Source organism: Frankliniella occidentalis, unplaced genomic scaffold (assembly GCF_000697945.3).
Source record: "Frankliniella occidentalis isolate FOCC.00 unplaced genomic scaffold, Focc_3.1 Scaffold67, whole genome shotgun sequence".
Classification (NCBI taxonomy): domain Eukaryota; kingdom Metazoa; phylum Arthropoda; class Insecta; order Thysanoptera; family Thripidae; genus Frankliniella; species Frankliniella occidentalis.
Window position 1 is genome coordinate 735,289 of NW_026267197.1, and position 24,513 is coordinate 759,801.

Sequence of the window (24,513 nt, forward strand, 5' to 3'; positions counted from 1 at the left end):
AACCACAATAACTGACCCCTTCTTGTACTCTCATGATGTCCAAGAAACATTTTGTCTAAACTGCGCTCGTTTTCTATCAGTGACCCGCTTGCCTGCTTCGCAATTCTCGAGAATTTCTCTCTTTAGCATGCCCGTTGTCTGCTTTGAAAAAGCTCGGGAGGTGGGCTTATACATGCAACCGCTCTCGTGCGTCTGTCCGTCGTCCGTGCAATAACAGGAAGGAGTTGTGCTAGAGACTTGAAATTTCAGGGTACTTCAAGTTCAAGGGTCATTCCCACTCCTGGCATACTTGTTGTAGCCGTTAGTCTTCGGCTACAACTAACACTTAAGTGTAGTTGCATGAAGACTGCAGTCTTTATGGCATGCTTTATTCAATGTACTGGAGGACCATTGATAACCTTTGACAGCCAGTGGTGCCAATAACATGACAATACACACAGCCGTCGACTCCGGGTAGGCCACCCCGCAGTACACGCATGGACGGCAGGCAAAATGTTGCCTGCCATCTGGGCGCGGTGAGTTTGCATTGTTTGAACTCGAGTTCCCGATGGGCAGTTTCATTTCATAACGGCATATGACGGGCGCACTTTCTGGATGATGTGATTCCACCACAATGAGGGCGATAATTTAAGTTAGCAAGTATATTATTTTAGGGTGGGTCGAAGGGGGGGGGGGGCAGTATTCATCATTACGCCATTTAGACGAGACTTCAAGCTCATTTTGATATCAACAGGAGCTTAAAATGACACGCACCGTCGATGTCAAATTTGGCGGTGACAGTCGTGACAAGCCGCTCTGAAAGTTACGATCGAGTTTAAACTGTTGCCTGCTGTTGCCGCCGTGACTGTCCATGACGTATATGACGTCATATGACATACCTCCAAACTCCCCTGAGAAAATAATAATAAAAACAACGACAAGATGGCGGCTGTGGTGTTAAGGGAATAGCAGACGGTTGTTTAGAAAGTGATCCTTATTTATTTCTATTGTATACTTGATTGCTGTGAAGGATGTTTTGGTATCTTTTGCACAGCTTCAATTAAAAAATTAATCATTTTATATTAGATTCTTGTCTGACAAACAATGTTTAGAAGTCGAAGTTGGTTTGGAGGTGGTTTGTGGAAGCCTAAGAACCCTCACTCTCTTGAACACCTAAAGTAAGTAGACTTTATTACTATTCTGAGTTTGCTTAATAATTTTTAGTTCCGAATTTTTGTGATTATGTTGGTTTCGTGACTCAGGTAAAATTTGGAAGTATAAGTGTCAGTAGAGGTTAGCCGCCATCCTCTATAAATAAAATCAGAATAAATATTTCTGTAAATTATTCTGACAATGATAATGCATATTCATCCCTTTAAATTGATAAACAAGCTAGTTATTTCTGTGATACGTTTTGATCAGTACTGTCAGTTATGTAGATAGCTTACTTTCAAAGGGTCAAGGTCTAGGCTCTAAATGTCAACAAAAGCTTCTAAATTCTCTTTTCTTTTTGTAAGGAAAGCTTAATTTTGATGTTGACTTGTCAACAACTGTGGTAAGCCGGGGAAAATATTGTTTCTTCTCTTCTTATTGTAAATTACTTTTTTTTTAAATTCTTTCAGATATCTCTACAATGTTTTATCAAAAAACCAAATTGTGTCTGAAAGCAACCGTGGCCTCTTAGTTGAGACACTTCGTTCCATAGCAGAAATTCTAATCTGGGGCGATCAAAATGATAGCAGTGTTTTTGAGTAAGTTCTATGCCATTTGAGTTTTTTCATTTTGTTAACGTAAATCATGTTTTCTACAACCCCAAATCAATAAATTTGCAGTTTCTTTCTGGAAAAGAATATGTTATCATTCTTCTTAAAAATTATGAAGCAGAAATGTGGGAGTTATGTTTGTGTCCAGCTTCTTCAGACCCTTAACATATTGTTTGAAAACATTCGGAACGAGACCTCTCTCTGTAAGTATAATCTTTTGTAATATTTATATGAATCAATTTCATCAGTCTTGATTATTTATGGCTCTGACTCTTCCCCTTTATCTTCTCCTCCAGATTATCTTTTGAGTAATAATCATGTCAATTCAATTATTGTTCACAAGTTTGATTTTTCTGATGAAGAAGTCATGGCATATTACATCTCCTTTCTGAAGACTCTTTCATTGAAGTTGAATGGACATACTATACATTTTTTCTACAATGAGGTAGAAGTTTGACAATAATGACCGCTTATTTTATTTTTTTCCTAAATCATATTTCTTTTATACATTGTGTTCCTTTCTAGCATACGAACGATTTTCCTCTATACACAGAAGCAATAAAATTCTTCAATCATTCTGAAAGCATGGTCAGAATTGCAGTTAGGACTCTCACCTTAAATGTTTACCGTGTTGAAGATCGTTCAATGTTGAGGTTTATAAGAGATCGCACTGCTGCACCTTATTTTTCAAACCTTGTATGGTTTATTGGAAACCATGTACTTGAACTAGATGCATGTGTTCGCAATGACGCTGAGTAGGTATTTAAGAAGGTAGTTTTTTCTTGAATTGCAATTATGGACCATCACCAGATTCTTATCTCTCCCTTTTTATCAGCCACCAAAGTAAAAATCGTCTTGCCGACCTTGTTGCTGAACATTTGGATCATCTCCATTATTTGAATGATATATTATGTTTGGACATAGCTGACCTAAACCATGTGCTGACAGACCACCTACTGAACAAACTACTAGTTCCGTTGTATGTATTTTCTTTGGACCGACAAAAGGTGAAACTTTCTGCCTCTAAGGTATTCTTAGTTTTTAAATGTTTCTATCCTATTATTATTAGTTGTGTTGTGCCTATCTGTATTATAACAGACACTTCTTTTCAATTTCTTTTTAGAACTCCTCTCCTTATGTGAGCAGCGTAGTGTCATTATTTCTACTATCACAAGTCTTCTTAATTCTCACTCATGCTCCTTTGGTTGATACATTGGCAAAAATTATACTTCATGCTGATAGACTAATCTTCAGTAACTCATCTACACAGGACAAGATTGTTCTTCTTCAACAGGTATTCTTGTTCTTCCCCCCATGACAAGTCTCTTTTATTTTCATTAGACCTCAACCAATTCCTACATTTTTTTATCAAACCAGGGAAAAACTAGTGTCATCCAGCCAGGCTTTTTGCCTCCTACAGAATCGTTGGAAATATCTTTAGAAACCTCTTTGGATGTGTCATCAAGGTCAATTAGTGGTGATAGTGCTGACCTAGCATCACCTTGCATATCTGAACCTCGCTCAAGGCAATGTAGGTTTATATTGTTTGAAGTTTTCATAATTTAAATTCTAGAAGCCTGTCAATTTCTATATAATGATTTTTTCAGCTTCCATCGAGGAGAGTACCAATACAACAGAGCAAGGTTCTGAGGGAAAAGCTAAAAATGATAGTGAAGATATGAATTTAAACATAACAGACGAGGAAAAACACATGCTCAAAGTTCTTGGTATGGATTCCATATGTTGAAAACCTTTATCATTCTTAATTTTGCCAGACACTGAATTTTTGTTCTGAACCTCTTTACAGCTTGTCAGTCAGGTGCTGTTCCATGCCCCTCTACTGTTAGTGGTGACGTTCAGGCATTGAGCAGTGAGGGGCCTATGCTGCTCAGCCCTGAAGGTCCAGTGCCTTTAGCACAGCCACTTAGCACTCAACCTTTCATAGAATCAGTTTATAATGCATTGAACTGTCAAGAGAATGATTATGCTGCTCTTTTTGCCTTGTGTCTTCTTTATGCCTTTGGAAAAAACAAAGGTTTGTGAATTGTGTGTAATATTCCTGTACTGGTTGTACTGAGACAAATTTTACAAGTGATTGTCAATTTTCCATGTCTATCTCAATTCTTATCTGGTCTGCACAAAAGGCGTCAGCGGAGCTCTTTTACATGGAGTGCTCTACCCTTGTCAAAGACCTGAAGGACCATGCTCACCTTTATCACATCGATACAATGTGCCAGTAGTAGAACGGCTTGTTTCAGTAATTACCTTGAGCTGTCAACCAAGTAGGTGCTTTATTTTTCAAACTTGAAGAAAGATTAGGGGTTGCATCTTCAAGTGGAACAACTCTATTTTTCAGATGCCAAAGTTAGGCTGGTAACACTTGAGTTAACAATCAGGTTACTAACTCAAATTGTGATACATGCAAATTCAAGCTTTCTTCAGGACTGCCATTTAGCAGCTATTGAAGGTGCAAAAGAGGAGAGCAGTTCTGTTCTAAGAAATTTTTATAAGGTAGTTAAAATAATTCAGTACACATGCACCTTACTTGTGGTGCCAGTTAGTTCTTCAATTTATGTACAAACTTCTATCTGTAGAGTGAAGAAATATTTTTGGACATGTTTGAGGATGAGTATCATGAGATGAAAAAGAAACCCCTGAATGTGGAGTGGCTTACTATGGATTCTAATGTACTTTTGCCCCCAACTGGGACACCTTTAACTGGAATTGAGTTTGGAAAACGGTTACCTTGTGGAGAAGTAAGAACCCCATAACTTGTTATGTTACAGATTAAAATAATTTGTGTCAGATATCTAATTTTTTTTCTGCTGTTTTAAGGTTGAAAGAGCTCGAAGAGCCATCCGAGTATTTCTAATGATTCGAGACTTGTCCCTAGTACTTGGTATGGAAGAAGAACGAGCATTACCACTTACAGACACCACTGCATGTGTACAAGTTGACCATGTTTTAAACTTAAGTAAGATGTCATAAGACCTGTATCATCATTTTATCTTGGATGTAACCTCTTCTAATTATCTATCTTTAATACTTATTTTCCCTTAGATAACAGTGATCTTATAGGATGTACAGTTGTTTCAAAGGACGGGACCAGAGTGCATCGATTTCTTGTGATAGATGTTATTCAGCTGATCCTGGTAGAGCCTACACGCCGCCTTGGATATGGTGTGGCAAAACTGGTCGGATTCCTTCAAGTATGTTTCTCTCATTCTCAAAAAAATATTAAATAACAGCATTTTACTGAAATATTATTCATCTAGACATTTCTATCTTTCAGGATATTGAAGTGACTGGTGACAAAGATGACTCACGGTGCTTACATATCACAATACACCAACCCCTATCATCCGGAGCATCAAAGCGAGTTCCTCTATTGGCCGCAAAATTTATCTTTGATGATCACATTCGTTGTATGGCTGCAAAGCAACGATTGACAAAAGGTCGATCAAAAGCACGGCAAAAGAAAATGGTTCAAATAGCTCGTCTCTTGGATATCCCTGCATCCCAGCCCTCAGTTCCTTCTTCAGCTTACAATCTTCTAACAGCTCGTCGACAAGAATCAGCTCTAAGTAAGGAAAAGTAGTATAAAGGCATAAAAATATATAAAATTTGATTATTTTTTACCTCTAAACATTTTTTTCCCTCATTCTTTCAAGGGGGTGGGGTCAGGATAGCTGGTGGAAGAGAACAACGTCAGCTGTATAATATTCAAAAGATGCCTGGTCATGCTGCAGCACTGCGTAGAGAAAGCACACCATCTCCCAGCAATACGTCAAAATCACCTGGTACAAATATGTACTTATCTTTATTATGAAGTGTGCTTGACGTATTTTCTTCTCTACTTACTTACTTTTCTTATTTGTTACAGATAGGACGCGGGTCCGGGAATCAAGTAGGTCTCGTGAAGTTTCCCCGAAGCCTCTTCGCCCTAGAAGTGAAGAGATACCACTAGAGGATATAGCAAAAGTAAGTTTTCCTTACATTTAATTCTAGTATTATTGTCTCTATTGAAAATATTTGTTTTAACTTAAATTTCATTTAACTTAGGTAAAAGAGCAGGGAGCCCTGCTTAAAGACACAGTTTCTGTCCCTTCCTCTTCTTCCGTCCTAGTACCAAATTCCACTAGTTATTCACCATCCCATATGTCATATCAGACAGCTGCTGTTAGTGAGTCTGTTTCTACTGGATCTTCAACATCTTCATCTAGTTCACCTCCTGAACAGTCAGAGGAAACATCTTTCACTAGACAGGCTTCACAAGGCAGCAAAAACAGTGGTCAACGAAGACGGGGTCAAGTTGAAACTGTATGACATCAAAACTAAAAGGGTATTGTTTTTGCTCATTCTGATGGAATTCTATTAACAAAGCCAGGAGAGACTGATTAAGTTTTTTTTTTTGCTTGTTATCAATATTTTTTAATGCAGTATTGGAACACAATAGATAGGTTACATCACATCACATGAATTCAGTAGCCAAGCCATAACCCATTTAAGGTGATGTGAAGCTCATTTAATTTTTGTTTCATGTTGTTCCTTTCTTCTGAATTTCTTTTTTCTTTTGTATTTTAGAATGTAAGTTAAGTAATTATTATGCGGGGCATTCCAGTATTTACTGTTCCTGAATTTTAATTAGTTGTGTGTAGTTTTCGTTTTGTGAGCAAGTTAAATAAATGCAAAGAATCCTACGGCTTTTTAACACAATGTGTGATATTGTTAATGTTTATGTGGTGTTTTAACACTTTAAATTAATGGTTGTGTGTAGTAAATAAGCTGTTGAATTTTGTGCGCTGGTACGTACTATTTTGAATTTAATAGTTGATTTCTGTTGCATTTAATGTGAAAAAGAAAAACTCTTATGTGTCAACTGATCTTGCATCCAAGAGCAGTGAAAACAATTCTTGTTAAAATGGTCTCAATGAGTTGGAAGTTGAAAAGTGTATTTGAGTAACTATATTTTAATATATTGCATAACAATTTATAACTTTGTGGTTTCCGAAACAGTTTATATCAGTACTCTTTAGTGCTGGGAAAAAAGTGTTGCAGTATTTTGCTTGGGCACAGTTGACCTATAACTATGTTTGATTCTTAGATATAAATGGCTTTTTTTGGTGAAGTATGCTGCTGTAAATGGATTATAGGGTGATCTGTTTTCTTCAGATGATATAAATGTTTATTTTTGTAAGAGATCTACTAATTGACTAAACTTCCTTGAATTAATTCTACAAGTGCCCTCTGTTTCTTACGTTAAAACCCAATTTTCATGAAATCATTTAATATCTTCAGTAGCACTAAATGCATTTAGTTCGCTTCAATCTGGGTAGGAAATGTACACTAAAGGCAACACAGTGGTGATACATTAAATGAGCATCAGTGAGTTTTATGCATCTCAAATGTGTAACCTTTTAAGTGCATTCATATAAGAATTAAAGCACATTTAACATGTTGTCGCTACTGGCTTCTGTCTCATCATACTGATAATTTCTGGAGAATTATTTTTCTTTAACTCTATTTCTTGTTTTTATTTTGAGTCAGGCTGCATACTGAATCAAGGACTTGCAAGATTTGTAGAAGCGAGAAAGCTTTTGAGCACGTTTCCAGGAGGGTCTGGGGTCTGGGAAGGGAAAGCCCGGCCCGGGCCTGGGCACGTCTTGAGATCTCGTGATGATAGTGCAGCATGAAAAGGCAACAATTTAAACTGTTATTTAAAACAGATTTTCAGGTAATCACTAGAGGAGAGTAATTGTGCTCTTAAGTAAATGAATAATAGATTTGAGACAGATAGATAGATATATGTACTTTACCTCACAACCAATGAATATACAAACTACATGGGAAACAAATAAAAATACAATATGGACAAGGTATATCCTTGGTTCATTATTAAAGCACAATAAACACACAAACATCAAATGTTTGATCAGTAAATTAAAAAAAAAACAAAAAAAAAAAAACATCTAACAGCCTTTGAATCAAAATGAGACAGTTATCACACACAATCAAAACAGTGAAGCATAGATCTGAGGATGCATTCCATTACAGAAAGTATGAGATAATTTGAGCATCCTCCGATCAGCCTCTTCTTGTCATACAAGGGCAACCTTTTAGGCCTTGGTGACAAAGAGATGGCCCACAATCGATTTTCTGTCAATGAAAACATGGTAACAACCATGATTAATAAAAACAAAAACATCAGACCAAAACCACATTCAAACTTGAGTCAAGTTGATCAGACCCGCATGGTAATACGAAATTTGCATGATTAGATTTTTTCACATGTTATCTTTCTTTTCTTTCAATTAATATTTCTAGCTGTAAAACAGTCACCTTAAAATGTAAAAATCCTGGAGGTCCAAACAGGGCATGCTCTCCAACTCGTGTTGAAATCAATAAAAATAAAAAATAAATATAAAAAAAGGACTATGCACACATTGAACGGTTGAAAACTTCAAATCTTAATATTCTGCAATGGACAACAGTAATTAGTTCCCGATCATGTATGGTTTGGAATCAAAACAGAAACCAGGATAAAAAATTAACATATGTTAGCACTAGCACTCAAACAAAATTTTGACATAGTGTGCAGTATTACTGTACCTACAATTAACTTGAAGTTAATTAATGTCAAACATAATGGTCACAATAATAGTAAAACCATCAAGGTAATAAACTCAAATTACTTACTCTGAAAATCACAACTATTACACAAATGTAATATAATATAAGGTTTTAATTGACTAAATTTATTTCTTAAATAAAACTGTAGATGTAGAACACCAACTCCACCAATCTTGATACTTAAAAATAAATTTAGGTAGAACTGTTTGCATTACTTTAAATGTTCTTACACACAAACTAAGTAATCTTGATATATGACAAGCATACTTGACATTCAAAATGGCAGTTATCTCAGCACATTTATAGGTTCTGGTAGCAACGTCATAAAACTGCCAAACACAAAAATTGTATTGACAAATAAAAATTGAAACAATACAAGTTGCAGGGGAAAACGTAAGCAGATTAAAAAGGCCAGGAAAAGTTCAAATTTTATGCTTGATTGAACATTTCTTACAAAATTGTGACTGTGAAATTGTTAAAGTTTAGATTAGAAAATGTAACTAAATTATCAACCTCAAAAACTTGTGGATCTTAACTATATCATAAAAATGACAAGTCATTTAAAACACATAATATTGCAAGACAACTGGTGCAGTTCACATTCATACGTCTTCAGTCTTTGATAATGACACAATCATAGGCACATAAAAAATATAACAAATTCATAAATGAAATATAAATGACTCAAGTTCTTAAAACACATGTTGTTACCAGAGTCCATGTGGAACTCTAGTTTTGACAAAGACAAAGCAGAAAGACATTCAAATCATGTATCAAAACAAGCCTCGTGGTTTGTCCTGGTACTTTCTGACACATAAAAAATATAAGCAGTTGGTAAAGATTTGGATTTAAAAAAATGTCCATAAATTGAGAAGATTGATTTTTCTTGTATCAACTCTAGATGAAACAAGTAAATGGGGTGGAATGGGGGCACAGAGAAGACTCAAAGATGGTTTGCAAATATGCTAAATTTTACAATAGAGCATACAAAATCAATCAGATTAAAATAATAAGAAATAAGAAGTATTTTTGAAAAAAAAAAAAAAAAAAGAAAAGATTCAGCCGCCTTGCACTAAATTGACACTGGTAAGAATCATTTGGCTTACAGTCAAATGCTAAGTGAAAAGGTTTAAGCAGCACATCCAGTAGATGAAATTATTAAAATGCATGATTTTGTAGCAGCTTCAGGAGGTCCTAATGAAACTGTATCCTGGAGAAGAGGAGAGAAAAAAATAAAACGATCACTGAGTTAATGGTTAAAAGAATAGAATACCACCTCAGTCTCATCTGGTCTCGTCCATGGCCTCATCACAAACAATTCAAGGAAGTTGCTTGGGTTAAAAGTGTTACTACCTAAGACAAAGTTTTCACCACTGACTTTCTCAATACACAAATTTCTTATACAAACAAATTTTTAAGTCTTAAGTACTTTCAATACTTTACCTACCTAGCCACACATTCTAAATCATATCTTAAATACAGTAAAATGTTTATTCAGTCAAAAGAATTGGCAGATAAACCACCATAACAGAAATGCATAGAAAGCATTTTAATGATAAAAAAGAGGAAACTTTGACAACAGCATGAAATACATACATGTAACAAAATAGCCATAGAACTTAACTAGTGCTACAAATTCTTAATTGTGAAACAGCATCTGCTGATATCTGAACAATATCATAGCTGAAAAGCCACTTTGGTTTTCAGGAGTCAGCATATCTGAGAGAGAGAGGGAGAGAGAGGGGGAGGGAGAGAGAGAGGGAGAGAGAGAGGGAGAGTGAGTGGGAGAGAGAGAGGGAGAGAGAGAGAGAATTGAGGGGGGTATTAATGTCAATTTTTAAGTCCGATTGTAGGAGATATAAATGTCATTTTATGTTTATCAACTTCTTTCTTTGATTATAATGTTATCAATCCTATCCTTAGACACATTTTGATTTGCAGCATCATTTTCATATTCAACAAAATCATCAAACAAACTAGGCCATGCTTCTGTGTCATCATAACTACTTAAGTCATCACCCACTGTTTCAGCAAAATTAAGAAACATGTTCCATGTGTCCCTTGGAATGCCACGCACATGAGGATGCGATTCAAGAAAATTCAACCATCGTACTAAAATAAGTGGCTCCTTCCCAGTGAAAACAAGTTTCCAGAGACAGATAGCCATATCGGATGGAAGAATTCTTTGACCGCGACTAACATCTAAACCAAATCGAAAAGTAAATCTATACAAATCTTTGAATAGTTCAGGATCCTTATTAACTTCTGCGGCTATGTCAGGCAGACGTTGCTGAATGCCTTTGATCGAATCAACATGCATTTCTTTACAACCCGAAACAAACTCTACTCTAGTAAACTGACACATTTGCTCTGCATTCAATCTCCATGCTAGAATCAAAACTTTAAATTCATCTGGTGACAGGTCTAAATCAGAACAAAGTTTTTCAATGCCATCAGCAAGTATGACATCCCTATTGGGCTCCTTGTAAGCTTCAAACAGGTTATTAATTTTGACTTCCGATACATCCTTTTCCCGTCCTAGTGAACCAGGTAACAACGAGCAAAGTGTTCGAGAGGGCTTTTCAGCGACAGGTTTACTGTTACCATTGAGCTGTGTGTCTACAGTGCTGAGAGGCGTAAGTCTTTGAACTTCCTCTGGCCTTTGAACATCTGCAGTAATATGAAACAAAATGAATTGTAATAAAAAAAATAGAAATACATTTTACACTGAGCCTAATGAGAATTCAACGGAACAACATAGAAGACATATCAACAAACTCAAATACTCACCGTCTTTGTCTTTTGTTGAAGACATACTATCAGATGTCTGTGGAGTAGCAGCGGGCGCTTTAAAACAAGACAAGCAGTTTCCCATTGGTGATGGACAAAGGTGCAGTTATAGGCTGAAAAATTTACTGCATCCTCAAAAGCTGGAAGCCAGCGAACACATTTGAAGTCCTTCATCAAGATGCCTCTTTCCGTTCCATGACAATATTCAGAAAGGCAAAAAAGGTCTCCTGGAACAAGAAAGTAAAAAGACAAAAGGCACTGAGGTTAGCACCAAATATTTACAAAATAGTTAAATTAAAATACAAATTATGTGAGGCCAGAAATATTTTTTACAGAAAGGAATCACAACAATTTCATGCGGCCAAAGTAAGGTTAACCTTGTTACACGAGTTTAGTTCAGTATTTATTTAAACAATAATGTTAAAGGCAAAAAAAGTAAATATTGGCAAGGGTGTTTACCACAGCGTAAAAGGGCTCCATGTCTTTCAATCTACGATATCACGGGGTAAATATTTGTACAGATATTTGCTGACATTTGACAGTCCAGACTCCTTTTTCCTCCTCTGTACATTTAGAGCTTTAAAGCAAAATTCTTGTTAGATTAATGCAAGAGTCAGCGAGCAAGACTTCTGTTCATAACATTGCTGAGAAGTTTGACAATCTTTTCTCATCAAAATTAACACCGGACAAATTTTGGTGAATCACAGTACGAAGGTTTTGTTTCCCAGACAGGAACGGTTGTGGACTCACAGGGCTCACAGGGACACCCGGCTACGATCTACGATCCTACATCGGCGCCGAGCCGAGCGGCGCTCGGTGCAGAGGATCGGAGGGATCGGAGCCGCGTGAGCCGTGGATTCCAGTGAACGTCTGTTCTCGCAATCTCACGCACCTGCCCTGTGTACTGTACTAGCAATAGCAACTATAGCAAGTTAAACTAAGCCTATTTTTGTTTTTTTACCTCTCACTAATGGTGTAGTTTTGTTTTTGAAAAGAAACTCTCATTCTAGTTTGCTCAAGAATGTCGTCAACTTCTTCAGACATACCCACAGTTAGCTGTGTACCTCGAGAGGGTTTGGTAAGAAAGTGTATCGTCTATTCGTAACGCTCATTTTTAATATACTCTCATATTTTTTTTATTATCTAATTTGATCTTTTTTTAAGAGTCAAGTATCAAAGGTGGAACAATCGTTTTTGTTTGTTGTTAGATTGATACAGCGGTCCGCTTTCTTACCAATCCTAATGTTGTTGATCGCCCTTTCCAACAAAAACAATCTTTCTTGAAAAGTAAAGGTATGACTAATGAGGAAATAAACATTGCATGCGAACGCGCCAATGTCCACACTTCAGAGCCACGCCAGGTTTGTCAGAAATTGCCTTTTTAATTTTGTCTGAGCGCAAGAGTCGTGGGATGTGTTTTGAAATTGCTGTCTTTTTTCTGCTGTTATTAGGATGCTATGATTCCGATGTATGGCTTGCCACAACATACTGTAGCTCCTCAGCCAACGAGTCTCTGGATTCGTGTAAGGGATGTCCTGCACACTTTTGCACTCTTAGGGGGTCTTGGCTACGTTTTATATTGGGTGTACAAGGTAGTTGATTTTGTCTAACTCAAGGTTTTCCTCAATTTAAAAGAGAAATCAGAAAGACAATGAAATGATTATTTTGACTTTTGAGGTAATCAGTTTTTATTTTCTATCCACAGGCGTACATAGAACCTTTTCTCTTTGGTCGTCCCAAACCTAAAAAGTCTACAGAGGAGAGCTTGGCTGCAATAGAAGATGCTGTCAGCAATGTCAGTAGATGCACTACTGAACTCAAAGCTGAAATTCGATCTGAGCTGAGTCGTATTTCTCAAGAACGTGAATCAGGAGCAACAAGAAGTTTGTCAGATATTAAATCAGATATTGCTACAGTAAAAGGTCTTCTTCTTAACAGGTGCTAAATTTTACTAACATTTGAAAAAACTAATTCAGTTTTTCTCTGTATTTAATTGCTTGCTTATCCCTAAACCTTGTTTTCAGACAACAATTTCCAAGAGCACCAAATACGTCTTCTTTACGATCAAATCAGAACTCAAAGCCATCCATCCCGATCTGGCAGATGAGTTCAGATCAGCAAAATGATCAGAAAGACGAGGAGGAGGGTAGTGGCGATAAAGTATTGCACAATAATAATCCAGACCAATCTTCAGTAGACTTCACCACGTCAACTGATTCTCCCTCTAAACATGAGACTAATGGCAACCCTTCCAGTAGAATTTTAAATGATTCAGTTGACAACATAACAAATGGGCATAATTCTGAGGTTTCTCAGTAAAATCTACTGAACAATCATTGTTGTTTTTTTAAATTGTAAGGTTTGTGAATTGAGAAAAATAGACATGAATCTGTTTGTACTGTCTATTGTTGGTGCTAAATTTGCCCTGTTTTCAGCCATCTTCAACAACTGTATCTTTTGCATTTTTCTATAATTTTTTGAGAGACTGATCTGTATTATGTAGTAGACATTGACTGTCATTCTCCTTTTTCAATTTCTTTGCCACACTGTGTGTACATTTTGTTAAGAGGTGCTGCTTGTTCTCTAGTCAATGTGGATTTTTAATCAAGGTTTTGGTGTATCACATTCTTGTGATTTGATTTCCTTAGACCTCACAAGCTTAGACTGTTAATTTATAAGGGATCAAATTCCATGATTTTTAAATGTAGTTTTATGAACATAATTTTTTTTACTATGAGTATCCTGTTTAATTCCATTATTTGATTGATTGTCTCAATATTTTGTTTACAACAGTATGCTTAAGAATAAGTCAAGTGACATCATTGATGCAGTGGGTCTCTGCCACTTGCGCTATGGGGCAGTGCACTTCTGCAAAGATCATTCCAAAATATATTTACATTATGTTTGACCCTTTACTGATACTTTTGGGGTGAAGGGATTGGTGTGGTTTAATTGAAAGGAATTGTTTGAAGTAGCATCAATTAACAACTAGTTGCAAGCTCTGTAATGTGTCATTTGGTTACTACTTCGGTTTGTTTGACTTTTTGAAAGACAATGACACACAACTTACAATAAATCAAATGAACCACATTTGTTTTCAATTTATTTAGGAACATCAATACAATGACAGACTTGAGATTTTCAAATACTGTACTTCAGTTGGCTGTTTAGATTTCCCGTTCCAGAACTTCAAAGTCATACTTAAGAGAAATCCTTGTGCCTAAATGATCTCTCATTAGCATGGTTTTCACAACAGGTACTTTATTTTTTTAAACTTAATCCTTACTATTTGCCCAACATGTGCTTTCTTAGATAGGCTTTGGATAGGTCTGTGCTGAAACCTGAGACCTTTTTTCAAACTGCTATTCTTGATTTGAAAGAATGGTTAAATTATAGTAAATCATTCTTTTTTAACACAAAAACAAGACAATATACTTGCATTCTATTATAACGTCATTTACCTCTGTGGTTTGGGCAATAAAGCAGGTACTGGGTTGGGATTCAAACACCCATACATCACTTTAAACCTTAACTCTTACATAATAGAAAATTGACAGTAAATCTGAACACAACTCATGTGAGGCAAGCCACAAGAGGACAAAGACCATTTTCCCCTGTTCATTTTAAGTCATACATTTATATTATGTGTTTAAGAGCACAATTTACAAATGGTACTACTAGTCAAAATTCTTCGCCAGGATTTGGAAGGTTGGGTATTATAGAGAGGATTAACCAGCTCAGTCAAAGGAAAAATTACAGGTTTTAAGCAGTTCTGCAGTTAAGTAATTGGCACAACAAAAAAACTGGAACACATGACAAGTCAGAATCCTTAAGAATGAGAATGCTGTGTTTTGGGAAGCAATTTACACTAAAATTTTAAAAACTTACTTTTTTTTTGCCAACAATGAATTTATTTGAGCACTCAAAACCAAACTTGTCATGGTATTACCAAGGAAAAGGCAAAGAACAAACAAAAATTGAACAGAATGGACGAAATCACAGATCTGAACTCTGAGTTCTACTGATCACACACAAATTAAAAGGGAAAGATGCCTCATAGAAAACAAGAGGTTTACCTTACATTGAGGGGTATATTTTTAAAATACCAAGAAGACATTATTTCTGCTGAGGTTTGCAGAGATTGGTAATTGAGCAAGCTCAGGGGAAAGTGAGCTTCATGAACTGGGACAAACAAACTACCAAATTTGACCAGATAAAAAATGATGGAAGCACACGAAAGAACACATAGAAATGTTTACATAATTACGCACAGAGACCAAACTAACAAAAATATATGTTAGAACTATTTTTTTGAAAAATTCATTGTAGCCAGCAAGAAGCACATGTTTGACAATACCCATTCCTTGATGAATGAGAAAATTTATGCAATAATCTCTGCATTGACAATAAAAGAAAGTTGAAACCAATACAAAACTGGAAGGTCCATCCACTTCAGAATCCACACCTGCTTCCCACACACACACACACCAGGTGATAACAAGCCTTTCACCCACAAGATTCAAAGGTGGTGCTGTAAAAATTTAGTTGGTAAAAGGAAGAAAGCGCTATAGTCTGATCAAGCCATCATCATCTAATGATCGTAATTCAATTTCATTTTTGTGTTTAAAATGTATTCAAAAAGAAAACTGCAATGAAACAGCAATAAAACATCACCAAAAACACGTTACTGCATATGTGGGTTTACATAGACAGCTGAATATAATATTTAGAAATCTAGCTTGACAAATGATACACTTTATAGAAAAAACATAACAGAACAGCCCCATTAAACAATCACATCAATTTGTTTCATCCACAGTGTGATTTGTTTCAAATCTCAGTTAAGAAAGAAAAAACAACACTGTACAATTTTCTCTTTGCTTTGTTTGACTAATGATCAATTAATATTGAAAAGTGAACCCACATATGCAAGAAGACATTGAAACAAAATAGAAAAACTAATCACTTTTCTGCTGAAAATAGCAACTGATTTCCAGCTAAGTGGTGAGATCTTGTTAAAAAAATATCCCGCCTCATCACAGCACTAAGCTTTAACAGATATACAAACAAAATACAACAAAACCTTAACAATCATGGCCATAAAAATAGTCATCACAAAATAATGATAGTTACAAAGATGGTAAGGTCTGAAGTAAACATTCAATTGCACATCACATTTGCACAAGTACATACATTCATTCACCCTTTCATTCTCAGTCACATTCACACTTCACAAGTATCGAACACTCAAACACTAACACACAAAAATGAGAACATTACTTCTTGCTAAATGAAAAGATTCGGTCCAAAAGGATCAATGACAGGAAAGTTAAGGATGACAATGGCCACAGAATGAGACATTTTACTTGTGATACTTGATAGAAATATTTGATACTACACATGAGAACAAGGAGAGCACTTTCCTGTTTTAATTATATCACAGGCCAGTTGATTCTCTCAATTTTAAGTAAACAGCAGAATATAACAGATATACAAGATATTAAAGTGTAAACAATGGACACTGTCGACTAGTAACCAGGGAGTAATCAAATTTCTTAGGTATTAAAATATACAGTAGTGAACTAGACCAAAATAAGAGGTTTGTTCCACATTACCTCTATTTTTGACTCATAATTCTTGACAGTCGCACCATCTAGGAAAACAACTTTTAAATTCTGTATGAATATTACAGACATCTGAGGACTGGAAGCTAAGCAACACAACAAAATAAAGAAAGATAGGAAAAACATCCTGCATAGTGGAGGATGAGCTTTCAACTTTGGACTTGGATCTTTTAAGTGTACAGAAATACTGCTTTGCACTAACAGAAACTGAGGTAATTTAGAAAAAAAGTTTCCACAGTTCAAACAAGTAGTACAGCATAGAAGTATTTTTCACATGTATGAATTCCAGGTACACAAAAATGGCTAGATACCAGCAGTTATATAAGATATAAAATTAAAATTTCACCACATTTTGTTCCGATATTGTCTGAGAAAGTTTGCTTTATCAGCTAGAGGGAACACTTTTATGTTTTACAGGAGTCTGTGTAAAATCTCAAACCCTCTCATTATTTTTCTTTTTTTAAAATAAACAGTAGAACACAACCACCATATTATTAAACATAAACCTAAGTCCTCGGAACACAAAGGTGAAACTCAACAAAATACATTATGAGAGAAATTACGGAGTCACTGGGTGTGGGTAGTCCAGGATTCGAACTTTACAGGAAGGTACAATTCACTAATTTTTTGTCCAAGTCAAATCTAATAGTTTCTTATTTACAGTCATAACAAAGGAGGGAGAGAACAGAGACAAGAGTCTCATAGAAGTGATGCCTCAAGGAAGATGACTTGTGAATGCATCAACAACAAACTTGACATAAGTGTTCAGACTTAAAATACTCATAAGTAATATATGATAAAGAGCCTATGTACTTAGAGGTAATAGGTATATGAATGAAAAAAAAGAGAAGTGCTTGAACCATTGCAATATTGTCAACATCTTTTGTGCCATAAGATCTCCTTCTGGCAGTCGTCAAGGAATTCATAGCAGCTGAAATGATACTTAAGATTTAATGGGATGATAATGAAATGCTTAATATCTTAGCTACATACATATATATATATATATTTAAAAATCGAGCCCAAGGGTCAAGTGTACGGGTCTTAAAAAGACTGATGAATCAATTGTACTTTCACAGCTTTAGAATTAGGTAAAGCTCTTCCTACCCATCATGTCAAATGTACAATTAGCCCTCAAATGTACAAGTTTACCAAGAAAAGACTGAATGCGGTTTCTCAATCCCAAAACATTGGATGACATAACTGAACTGCTGTGTAGCAATCCAAGCCAAAATGATTAACAAGGAATTGTTCCCTGAAAACTTCCATCTATGTCCAGTAATTAGCGCTCCTGTCTTTGATAAAAATTTATTGCACCTGCTTTTATTGTTCACTCTCTTGATAATCTTGTCATTTACTTCCCCACCACCCCTCCCAAAACTCACTCACACATAAACATGTACAGATGCATTTGCATGAAAACATACACAGTCATTCATACATACATACATACAATACTCAAACTTGCTCATACAAATACGCATCCCACTCAACTATGGCCGACACATGGTGGCAATTAAAAAATTCCCTTCCGAACTAAATCATGACCAAATATGTTAAAAAGCAGAGCAATTTCCAGAAATAAATAATGAAAAAACTTATATCTTACTACCAAACACGATGAAGATGAAGGTTTCGAGACAACACTGACCTTACATCCTGAGTAAATCTTAGCGCATCAAGCACAGGGAGAAGATTGAGCAATGCTGTATCCATAGGATCAGAGAACCATGATTTGATAGGAATCGCATTATCTAGAAGAAAAAGAAATGTGCAGAAAAGAGATACATTAAACTAACAATTTCAAGAAAAATAAATTCACTTTAAAAAGTATGTTATAAATTATTACCTGGAAAGGCTCGATAGGCTCCAGGAGAATTGTCTAAAATAAATACAGAGGATAGATCATCCAGAATGACTGAAAGATCTTTTGTATAAGAGCCACAGTCTAAAGTGCAGTGTTGCCGATAGAAGCGTCTCCTTAAAATTCCACGTCTGTTATCAAGTTTATCTGCTACAGCTGCTCCGTATATTTCCATGCTTGCAGTAAATACCACCAATTCATACCACTGAGATACCTGAGGAAACAAATTGTGGATATAAATTCTAGTGCTTCTGGTATAGGATATATTATAATGAGTACCTCAGAAATAATGACAGCAGTTGCTTACTATATCAAGGAAAAAATCAACATGAGGCCGTTTGTGAACAAAGAATCTGACAGGGTGTCTGTCAATAGTGACCTTCAGCACAAAATCTGGAGGAGTGCCTGGTTTGACTGTCTGTCTCACAACTCCATCATGATGAGAATGAATAAGTGTCTCATCCAGATCCAGAACAAGAACTTTGCGCTTTACAATATCTGTAAAAACACAAATAGATTTCAGTGTCAGCCTACAGAACCGACTTTTGAAAGGATGTTTAAAATATGGCACAAAATGAAGGTAAATCTTACTTAGCCTGTGTCTTGATAATGGTGACAAGGGATATATTTCATATTTGACTGGTTGATGTTGAACAAACTGCAAGACATCAAAATAAATTAATTAATAGTATAATGGCACATGTTAGTGATGCATAAATAATTTGATTGTGAGGAAATTGCCCTTCACCCAGAAACTTTGTCAAAGGATGTTGAAAAGAACTGAGTACATATGAACTACAGCACTTATTGGAAGTGAATAAATATAGACAAGCTTCTACAAGAAAGGGGGAATTCTCATAGAGGTCGAAAGATTAAGTTGGTTTTTAGAGTTGTGATGATATAGTTTAGCAAGTCCATATCACAATCAGGCACAGTTGTCACAAAAAGAGTAATACTTCCTGATTATCAATAGTACACAGAATTTGAAGATAGTAAATTGAAAAGTAATGACAGTATGTTGTATTTAGACATACATCTAACAGATTGACAAAAACAAAGGTTATGGTTGAAGAAATCCAGAGAGTAAGCCAAGTTATTTAGAATATTGCAGAAAGAGGAGTGGCGATAAATCGACTCGCTTGACGCAGAACTACGTGAGAAGCGAAATAGGACATTTATTTGTGTTGTATTAATAACAGGGCCTATCACCAAACGTACTACGACTGGTTGATTGTCATCTCCACCACATGAAATGCAAATTTTACGGGATAGGACCAAGACCTCACTTCCAATGTGATAGGAGAAATTAAGGCAGAAAAAACGACGCCTTGACGGAACTTTAAATGGGTAATGACTTTGTGTGGGGTACTCACTGCTCTAACCTGCTTCTTAAGCACATAACAAACACAGGTCCACACTCGTGAAGCGAGTAATAAAAACGCACGAAGGCCCATTTGCAACTGTTTCAGCATTTGTGAAGCCTAAACTTTTCGTTTAATACAGATACACGATTACAAGTTCGAAATTGCACAGTTTACGAGGAGATTAAAATAAACTGAAACTTAGAGAGACGAACAGATGCAATCCGCCATGATCGACCCATAATCCTGCACGATTAGAGAAGAAATTTGCCGGGGTGTTGGATCCGTTCCAATCACGTTCCGACCACCGGTCATAAACCCTGCGATAGGAAGCAGCGGGAGGTTTCGAACGTTTCGAAGAGGACTCCTGTATTTTCTCAAGATTGCTCTTATTGTGCAGCTGGCTGACTTCAGGAAGAGGCCATAAAACTGAGACGTTCTCTCTCTCTCTCTTATCGTGCAGTACTGTTACTAGTCGCGACCGGGAAGATAGGAAGATATACGGTTTGTCCTCGAGACAAGACGTCGTATCAATGACCGACCCCTGCTACCGGTGCTTCCCTTGGGGTTCGGAATGACGAGAGACGATAATCATCTGTCACGTCTCTATCAGTTTTATTTAGTATGTTTGTGAAGTATGCAATGAAATGTTTGTACTTCCTTTGATATCATAAAGTCAAAATTTTATTAGATAATTATTACATAACAACCTGCTAATCATAAAGTCAAAATTTAATTCAATATTTATTACATAACACAATAACCTGCTGCTGTGATAGATCACAAATTATTGTAGATTTGACCCTAGTATAGTTGTATCTAAAAGCTGATGAGGGTTCAGATCTTTAAAAAAAGAAGTGTATCCTTTTATATCCCAATAAAAAATTCTGTTAATTTATTCTTTATTACGACTCATTATAAAATTGATTATTCTTCACAATGATCATGTCAGATAGTGATCTACCGTATTTGCATCTATATAACTGTGTTACATGTTACTATGCTTGTCTAAATATTTCAAACTTATCACTCCTGGAATGAGAATGACATCTTATTAGTATTATGGCAAAGAAAAATTAGAGTATATTGAAGGCCAATTTGAGAAAGCTTACCTGATTAATAAAATGTTGGCTATTTTTTTAGCCAGGGAAGACTGATTTTCAGTCAGGACCTCTTCCAATGATAACAACTGAGTATCGGTCCAAAAAGGAAACCAATAAAACAGGCTGGCAAGTCCTGCTTCTTTTTCAAGTCTGTTTTCTCCTTCAGATGTTTCAAAATTAACAACAGCAGCTAAAATGCAAACATTGGAAATAATAGATTAGATTTTTAGGTACAAAAAGTATTCAAGTTTGAATTTTCTTGAGCAACATTGACATACCTAAAAGAGAAGGAAAAGAATTTTGGAGGCCATTCAGGAATGCTGCATTGTTTTGACAGGCCAGTTTGTTAAACAAACAAAGCTTGTTTAATGATATATTTCCACTGCTTAATGAAGAAGGAAGTAGAGAAACCCAGGAACTAAGGCTCTCACATCTGAAATGGAGTGAAAATCATTCATAGTTAGGAAAGAAATGCAGTGAATTGATGTATCTTGCATTTATATCAGCCATACTTCTGGAGGTGTTGTAAATTTTCAAGCACAGGAATCTCCCCTAGTAAATCACACAATTCGGAGGCTAAAAGCTGATGAGCGGCAGTTTGCTTGGCAGATGAGCGGTGGTACCTCTGCACAACAGCAGCCAACAGTGGGTCCAGATCACATCCCCACAAACGGCTCTTTTCAAAGACACTTCTCAAAGCCCTAAGGAGATGATCTGACCATGGGGACAAGCTACCATCCCACTGATTTAGGTATGCTGAAAAGAAGCAGTGAGATAAAAAAAAAGGTTGATTTTAAATAGATAGCACATTACAGTATAAAAGATAGAAAACTTACTAATAAGAATCCCTAAGAGCTTTCCTTTGACAGCAGCTGTCGGAGATTCTATCATATTTGCCAGCAGGTGACAAAGTATCAGATTTTGTAAGATACATTTACCTATTGCTTTATTACATGATTTTTCATCCTTATCTTTAAGAAAGAAGGGTGAAGCCAACTTAAATAAAGAAGCATCAGGGGTGGCTGTTTTTTCAGGTTTTGACCGCCGTCTTCCATGGCCTTGACTCGTATCTTTGCTCTCTTCTTCAATAATAAGCCTAGCTTCATATGGGAATCCTGTTCCAAGATATTTGTGGAAATCTTTCACATATGTTACCTTAAACCATTCTGTCTAAAGAAATAGAGCGTAAAATAGATTTTTAAAAAGAACAATTGTTGTTTTATTGCCTGAAATTAAACTTAAAGACAAACATACCAAGTCAGTCCTTGAATTTGCTTTCCCCCTTGAGACAAGATGCTCCCACAGCAAATTAATTATTTCCAAAACACAATGCAATGTGAGAGCTGATTCTAGCTGAAGTCCATTATCTGAAATAAATTGTGCTTAAAATTCCCTTCTCATCAATTTTAAAAGTGCTTTGCAGTATAGACACATGAAAAATTACCTTCAGCTCCCTTGGATTTCTTCAGTGTTGAGGGGTTAACTTCCAACCAGGAATCAAACATAAGAGGCATTAAGGATTCCACAAACGTTTTAAATTGTGATGGCTCATCTATAAGTTGTTTTGTGTTCCTGTTTAATCTGTAAGGTCACAACCATAATAGAAATGAGTTTTATAGGGAAGCGGCGGAGTAGGAGGTAAGATGTCTAAAGAGTTGAGGTCTGGTACACACTTACTTGTGAAAAACTGTACTCAAGCACAAAGGTGTGGCATAGTTACTGTTATACAAAGGAAACTTCAGCTCCTTCAAGCAATCTTTACTTACTGGAACTGATGAGTGGTGAGCAGAATAACAAAGATTGCGAGTCGGAGATCCTGAAATATTAAATAAATGGGTGGATGTGAGTGGAGAGGATAAATGATAGGACTTGACATACTTGAAGTCAGCGTAATAGTCTGTACCATTATCCGTGCACTTTTTCAGTGACACAATGAGGAGTGCTTGGAGACGACCAAATACTTTGGCTCTCCAAATTGATGATGTGATGTTGCTTGACAGCTGAACGGATAGCTGTCGACCAGATTGATGATCACTTCTACAAATATCAAAGTGAACATGAGGATCAAAATACACAATATTCCTTGAACGTTCCTCAAAATTAAAAGAAAAGAAAGGTAAAAGAACACATGACATAAAATTCTTGCCTTGATCGTGATATCATGTCTAAGACACATGGTAGTAATTGGTTTGCAGAGGCAGCTGCTAAAGCTGGTGCATGTTCCAAAATTGCATCAAAGAGCAGCAAAGAATCCTCCTGAACCTTTAGTTGAATGTGTGTCATTGCACAACTGAGATAAGATCCAAGGACTTGACAGAATGGCATTAGTTGAGCTTCATTCACCTACAAATTTAATAGAAGCTTACTTGTGTGCTTTGCTTGATATTCTAGTGATACCCTCTTGATTCAAGTTTAATGATTCTAATGAAAAAGTAGAATTAAAGAGCAAACATACCAACGAAAATACTGATGTCAGGATATGAGCACTTTGTTTTCTCACTGAGGATTCGGGGTCAAGAGAAAGTCTTGCCAAACTGTCCATAATGCTGAACAAGTGTGATGTCAACTGGCCCATGTCCATCTGATTAAGCAGCTCACTGAGTCCAACTAGCCCTTCCTGACGTTGTGAGGAACTGTAATGCTGTAATCTTGAGAGAACTTCCTAGCGCAGAAATGGTGAGCAAAACACGTTTAGTACAGGCAAATTATAAGGGTGAGAAAGCTACACTACAGAAAAATTTAAGATAAGTTTCAGTGCACCTTGACATTTAACTTCCTCCTTGACAGTGGTTGACTACCATCTGGTGTTTTTAGCTGCTCCTGGAGAACTATCTTTCGGACTTTGAAGGTGGTGTTTGTTACATTTTTCCCCTTAGGCAGGAATTTTGTAGCGTGTCCTTTAAGTTTCACTTTCGCTTTCTCTGCTTTCTTTTGCCTCTGCGATGCTCCCGACCGACCCATCTTGCAGCTTGCAAAGTTCCTTTCTTTTGATAACAAACAAACTTGCTAAGACCGGCCTAACCTTTATAAAAAGCGTGGCGTTAGCAGTAGCAGGTTTGAATATCTGGTAAATATAGGTAAATATCATTATTTGCAGGCAATGCAGACGACACGTGACGTGTGAGAAAGCCAAAAGCAACAGAGCTTTAGGACAATAGTACTGGTTTGTAACCAGTCAGTATGATTAAGGTATTATGGAAAAAGCCTTTCCCGGGAGAATATTTTCCATTACTTTATCTTGAAGATAGAATTTTATATCTTATAAACCGAACACACCCTGTCCCACTGTTGCCAGATTTTCAGCTCCCTGGACATCATTGCCAACGTAGAACTTTGTCGACGTCCTGTTATCTCTCGTAGTGTATCCCCAACGTCGTTTGTTGCAGCAGAGTTAATTTC

General features: G+C 36.3%; 5 protein-coding genes across 8 annotated transcripts; 2 read left to right on the forward strand and 3 right to left on the reverse strand.

The window, feature by feature from the left end:
• The first annotated feature begins 899 nt into the window (after positions 1–899).
• LOC113207461 (protein CLEC16A homolog) lies at positions 900–6,947 on the forward strand. 2 transcript variants are annotated; one of them, XR_008011228.1, is made up of 19 exons: positions 900–1,157; positions 1,602–1,730; positions 1,812–1,945; positions 2,039–2,187; positions 2,268–2,497; positions 2,578–2,770; positions 2,866–3,036; positions 3,120–3,273; positions 3,350–3,469; positions 3,550–3,777; positions 3,887–4,024; positions 4,099–4,253; positions 4,337–4,498; positions 4,578–4,716; positions 4,803–4,951; positions 5,035–5,326; positions 5,414–5,552; positions 5,626–5,723; positions 5,805–5,828. XR_008011228.1 is itself a non-coding variant. In XM_026424038.2 (19 exons), the coding sequence occupies exons 1-19, from the start codon at positions 1,084–1,086 to the stop codon at positions 6,066–6,068; spliced, it is 3,108 nt and encodes a 1,035-aa protein (XP_026279823.1). In that variant the 5' UTR covers positions 901–1,083; the 3' UTR covers positions 6,069–6,947. The 2 variants fall into 2 exon arrangements, 1 of the variants encoding a protein (XP_026279823.1); XM_026424038.2 differs by having other exon boundaries at positions 901–1,157; positions 5,414–5,542; positions 5,805–6,947.
• Positions 6,948–7,612: 665 nt separating this feature from the next.
• On the reverse strand, positions 7,613–11,923 carry LOC113207468 (DCN1-like protein 3). The gene is made up of 3 exons (XM_026424049.2): positions 11,622–11,923; positions 11,163–11,389; positions 7,613–11,042 (listed from the first exon to the last, which is right to left on the reverse strand). The coding sequence occupies exons 2-3, from the start codon at positions 11,245–11,247 to the stop codon at positions 10,252–10,254; spliced, it is 876 nt and encodes a 291-aa protein (XP_026279834.1). The 5' UTR covers positions 11,248–11,389; positions 11,622–11,923; the 3' UTR covers positions 7,613–10,251.
• A 104-nt stretch (positions 11,924–12,027) lies between these two features.
• LOC113207467 (peroxisomal membrane protein PEX14) lies at positions 12,028–14,252 on the forward strand. The gene is made up of 5 exons (XM_026424048.2): positions 12,028–12,240; positions 12,371–12,523; positions 12,614–12,754; positions 12,868–13,100; positions 13,187–14,252. The coding sequence occupies exons 1-5, from the start codon at positions 12,184–12,186 to the stop codon at positions 13,479–13,481; spliced, it is 879 nt and encodes a 292-aa protein (XP_026279833.1). The 5' UTR covers positions 12,028–12,183; the 3' UTR covers positions 13,482–14,252.
• Positions 14,249–20,277, reverse strand: LOC113207470 (CTD nuclear envelope phosphatase 1 homolog). 3 transcript variants are annotated; one of them, XM_026424052.2, is made up of 5 exons: positions 20,033–20,276; positions 19,242–19,308; positions 18,958–19,148; positions 18,636–18,864; positions 14,249–18,540 (listed from the first exon to the last, which is right to left on the reverse strand). In XM_026424052.2, exons 1-5 carry the CDS (start codon positions 20,120–20,122, stop codon positions 18,395–18,397), a joined length of 723 nt encoding a protein of 240 aa, XP_026279837.1. In that variant the 5' UTR covers positions 20,123–20,276; the 3' UTR covers positions 14,249–18,394. The 3 variants fall into 3 exon arrangements, with proteins under 3 accessions (XP_026279837.1, XP_026279836.1, XP_026279835.1); XM_026424051.2 differs by having other exon boundaries at positions 20,024–20,275; XM_026424050.2 differs by having other exon boundaries at positions 18,958–19,308; positions 20,024–20,277.
• A 619-nt stretch (positions 20,278–20,896) lies between these two features.
• LOC113207462 (testis-expressed protein 10) lies at positions 20,897–24,377 on the reverse strand. Its single transcript, XM_026424040.2, has 12 exons — positions 23,875–24,377; positions 23,570–23,776; positions 23,261–23,457; positions 23,018–23,151; positions 22,792–22,930; positions 22,559–22,695; positions 22,369–22,481; positions 21,951–22,284; positions 21,627–21,870; positions 21,393–21,547; positions 21,124–21,304; positions 20,897–21,043 (listed from the first exon to the last, which is right to left on the reverse strand). The coding sequence occupies exons 1-12, from the start codon at positions 24,073–24,075 to the stop codon at positions 21,010–21,012; spliced, it is 2,076 nt and encodes a 691-aa protein (XP_026279825.1). The 5' UTR covers positions 24,076–24,377; the 3' UTR covers positions 20,897–21,009.
• Between the last annotated feature and the right edge of the window lie 136 nt (positions 24,378–24,513).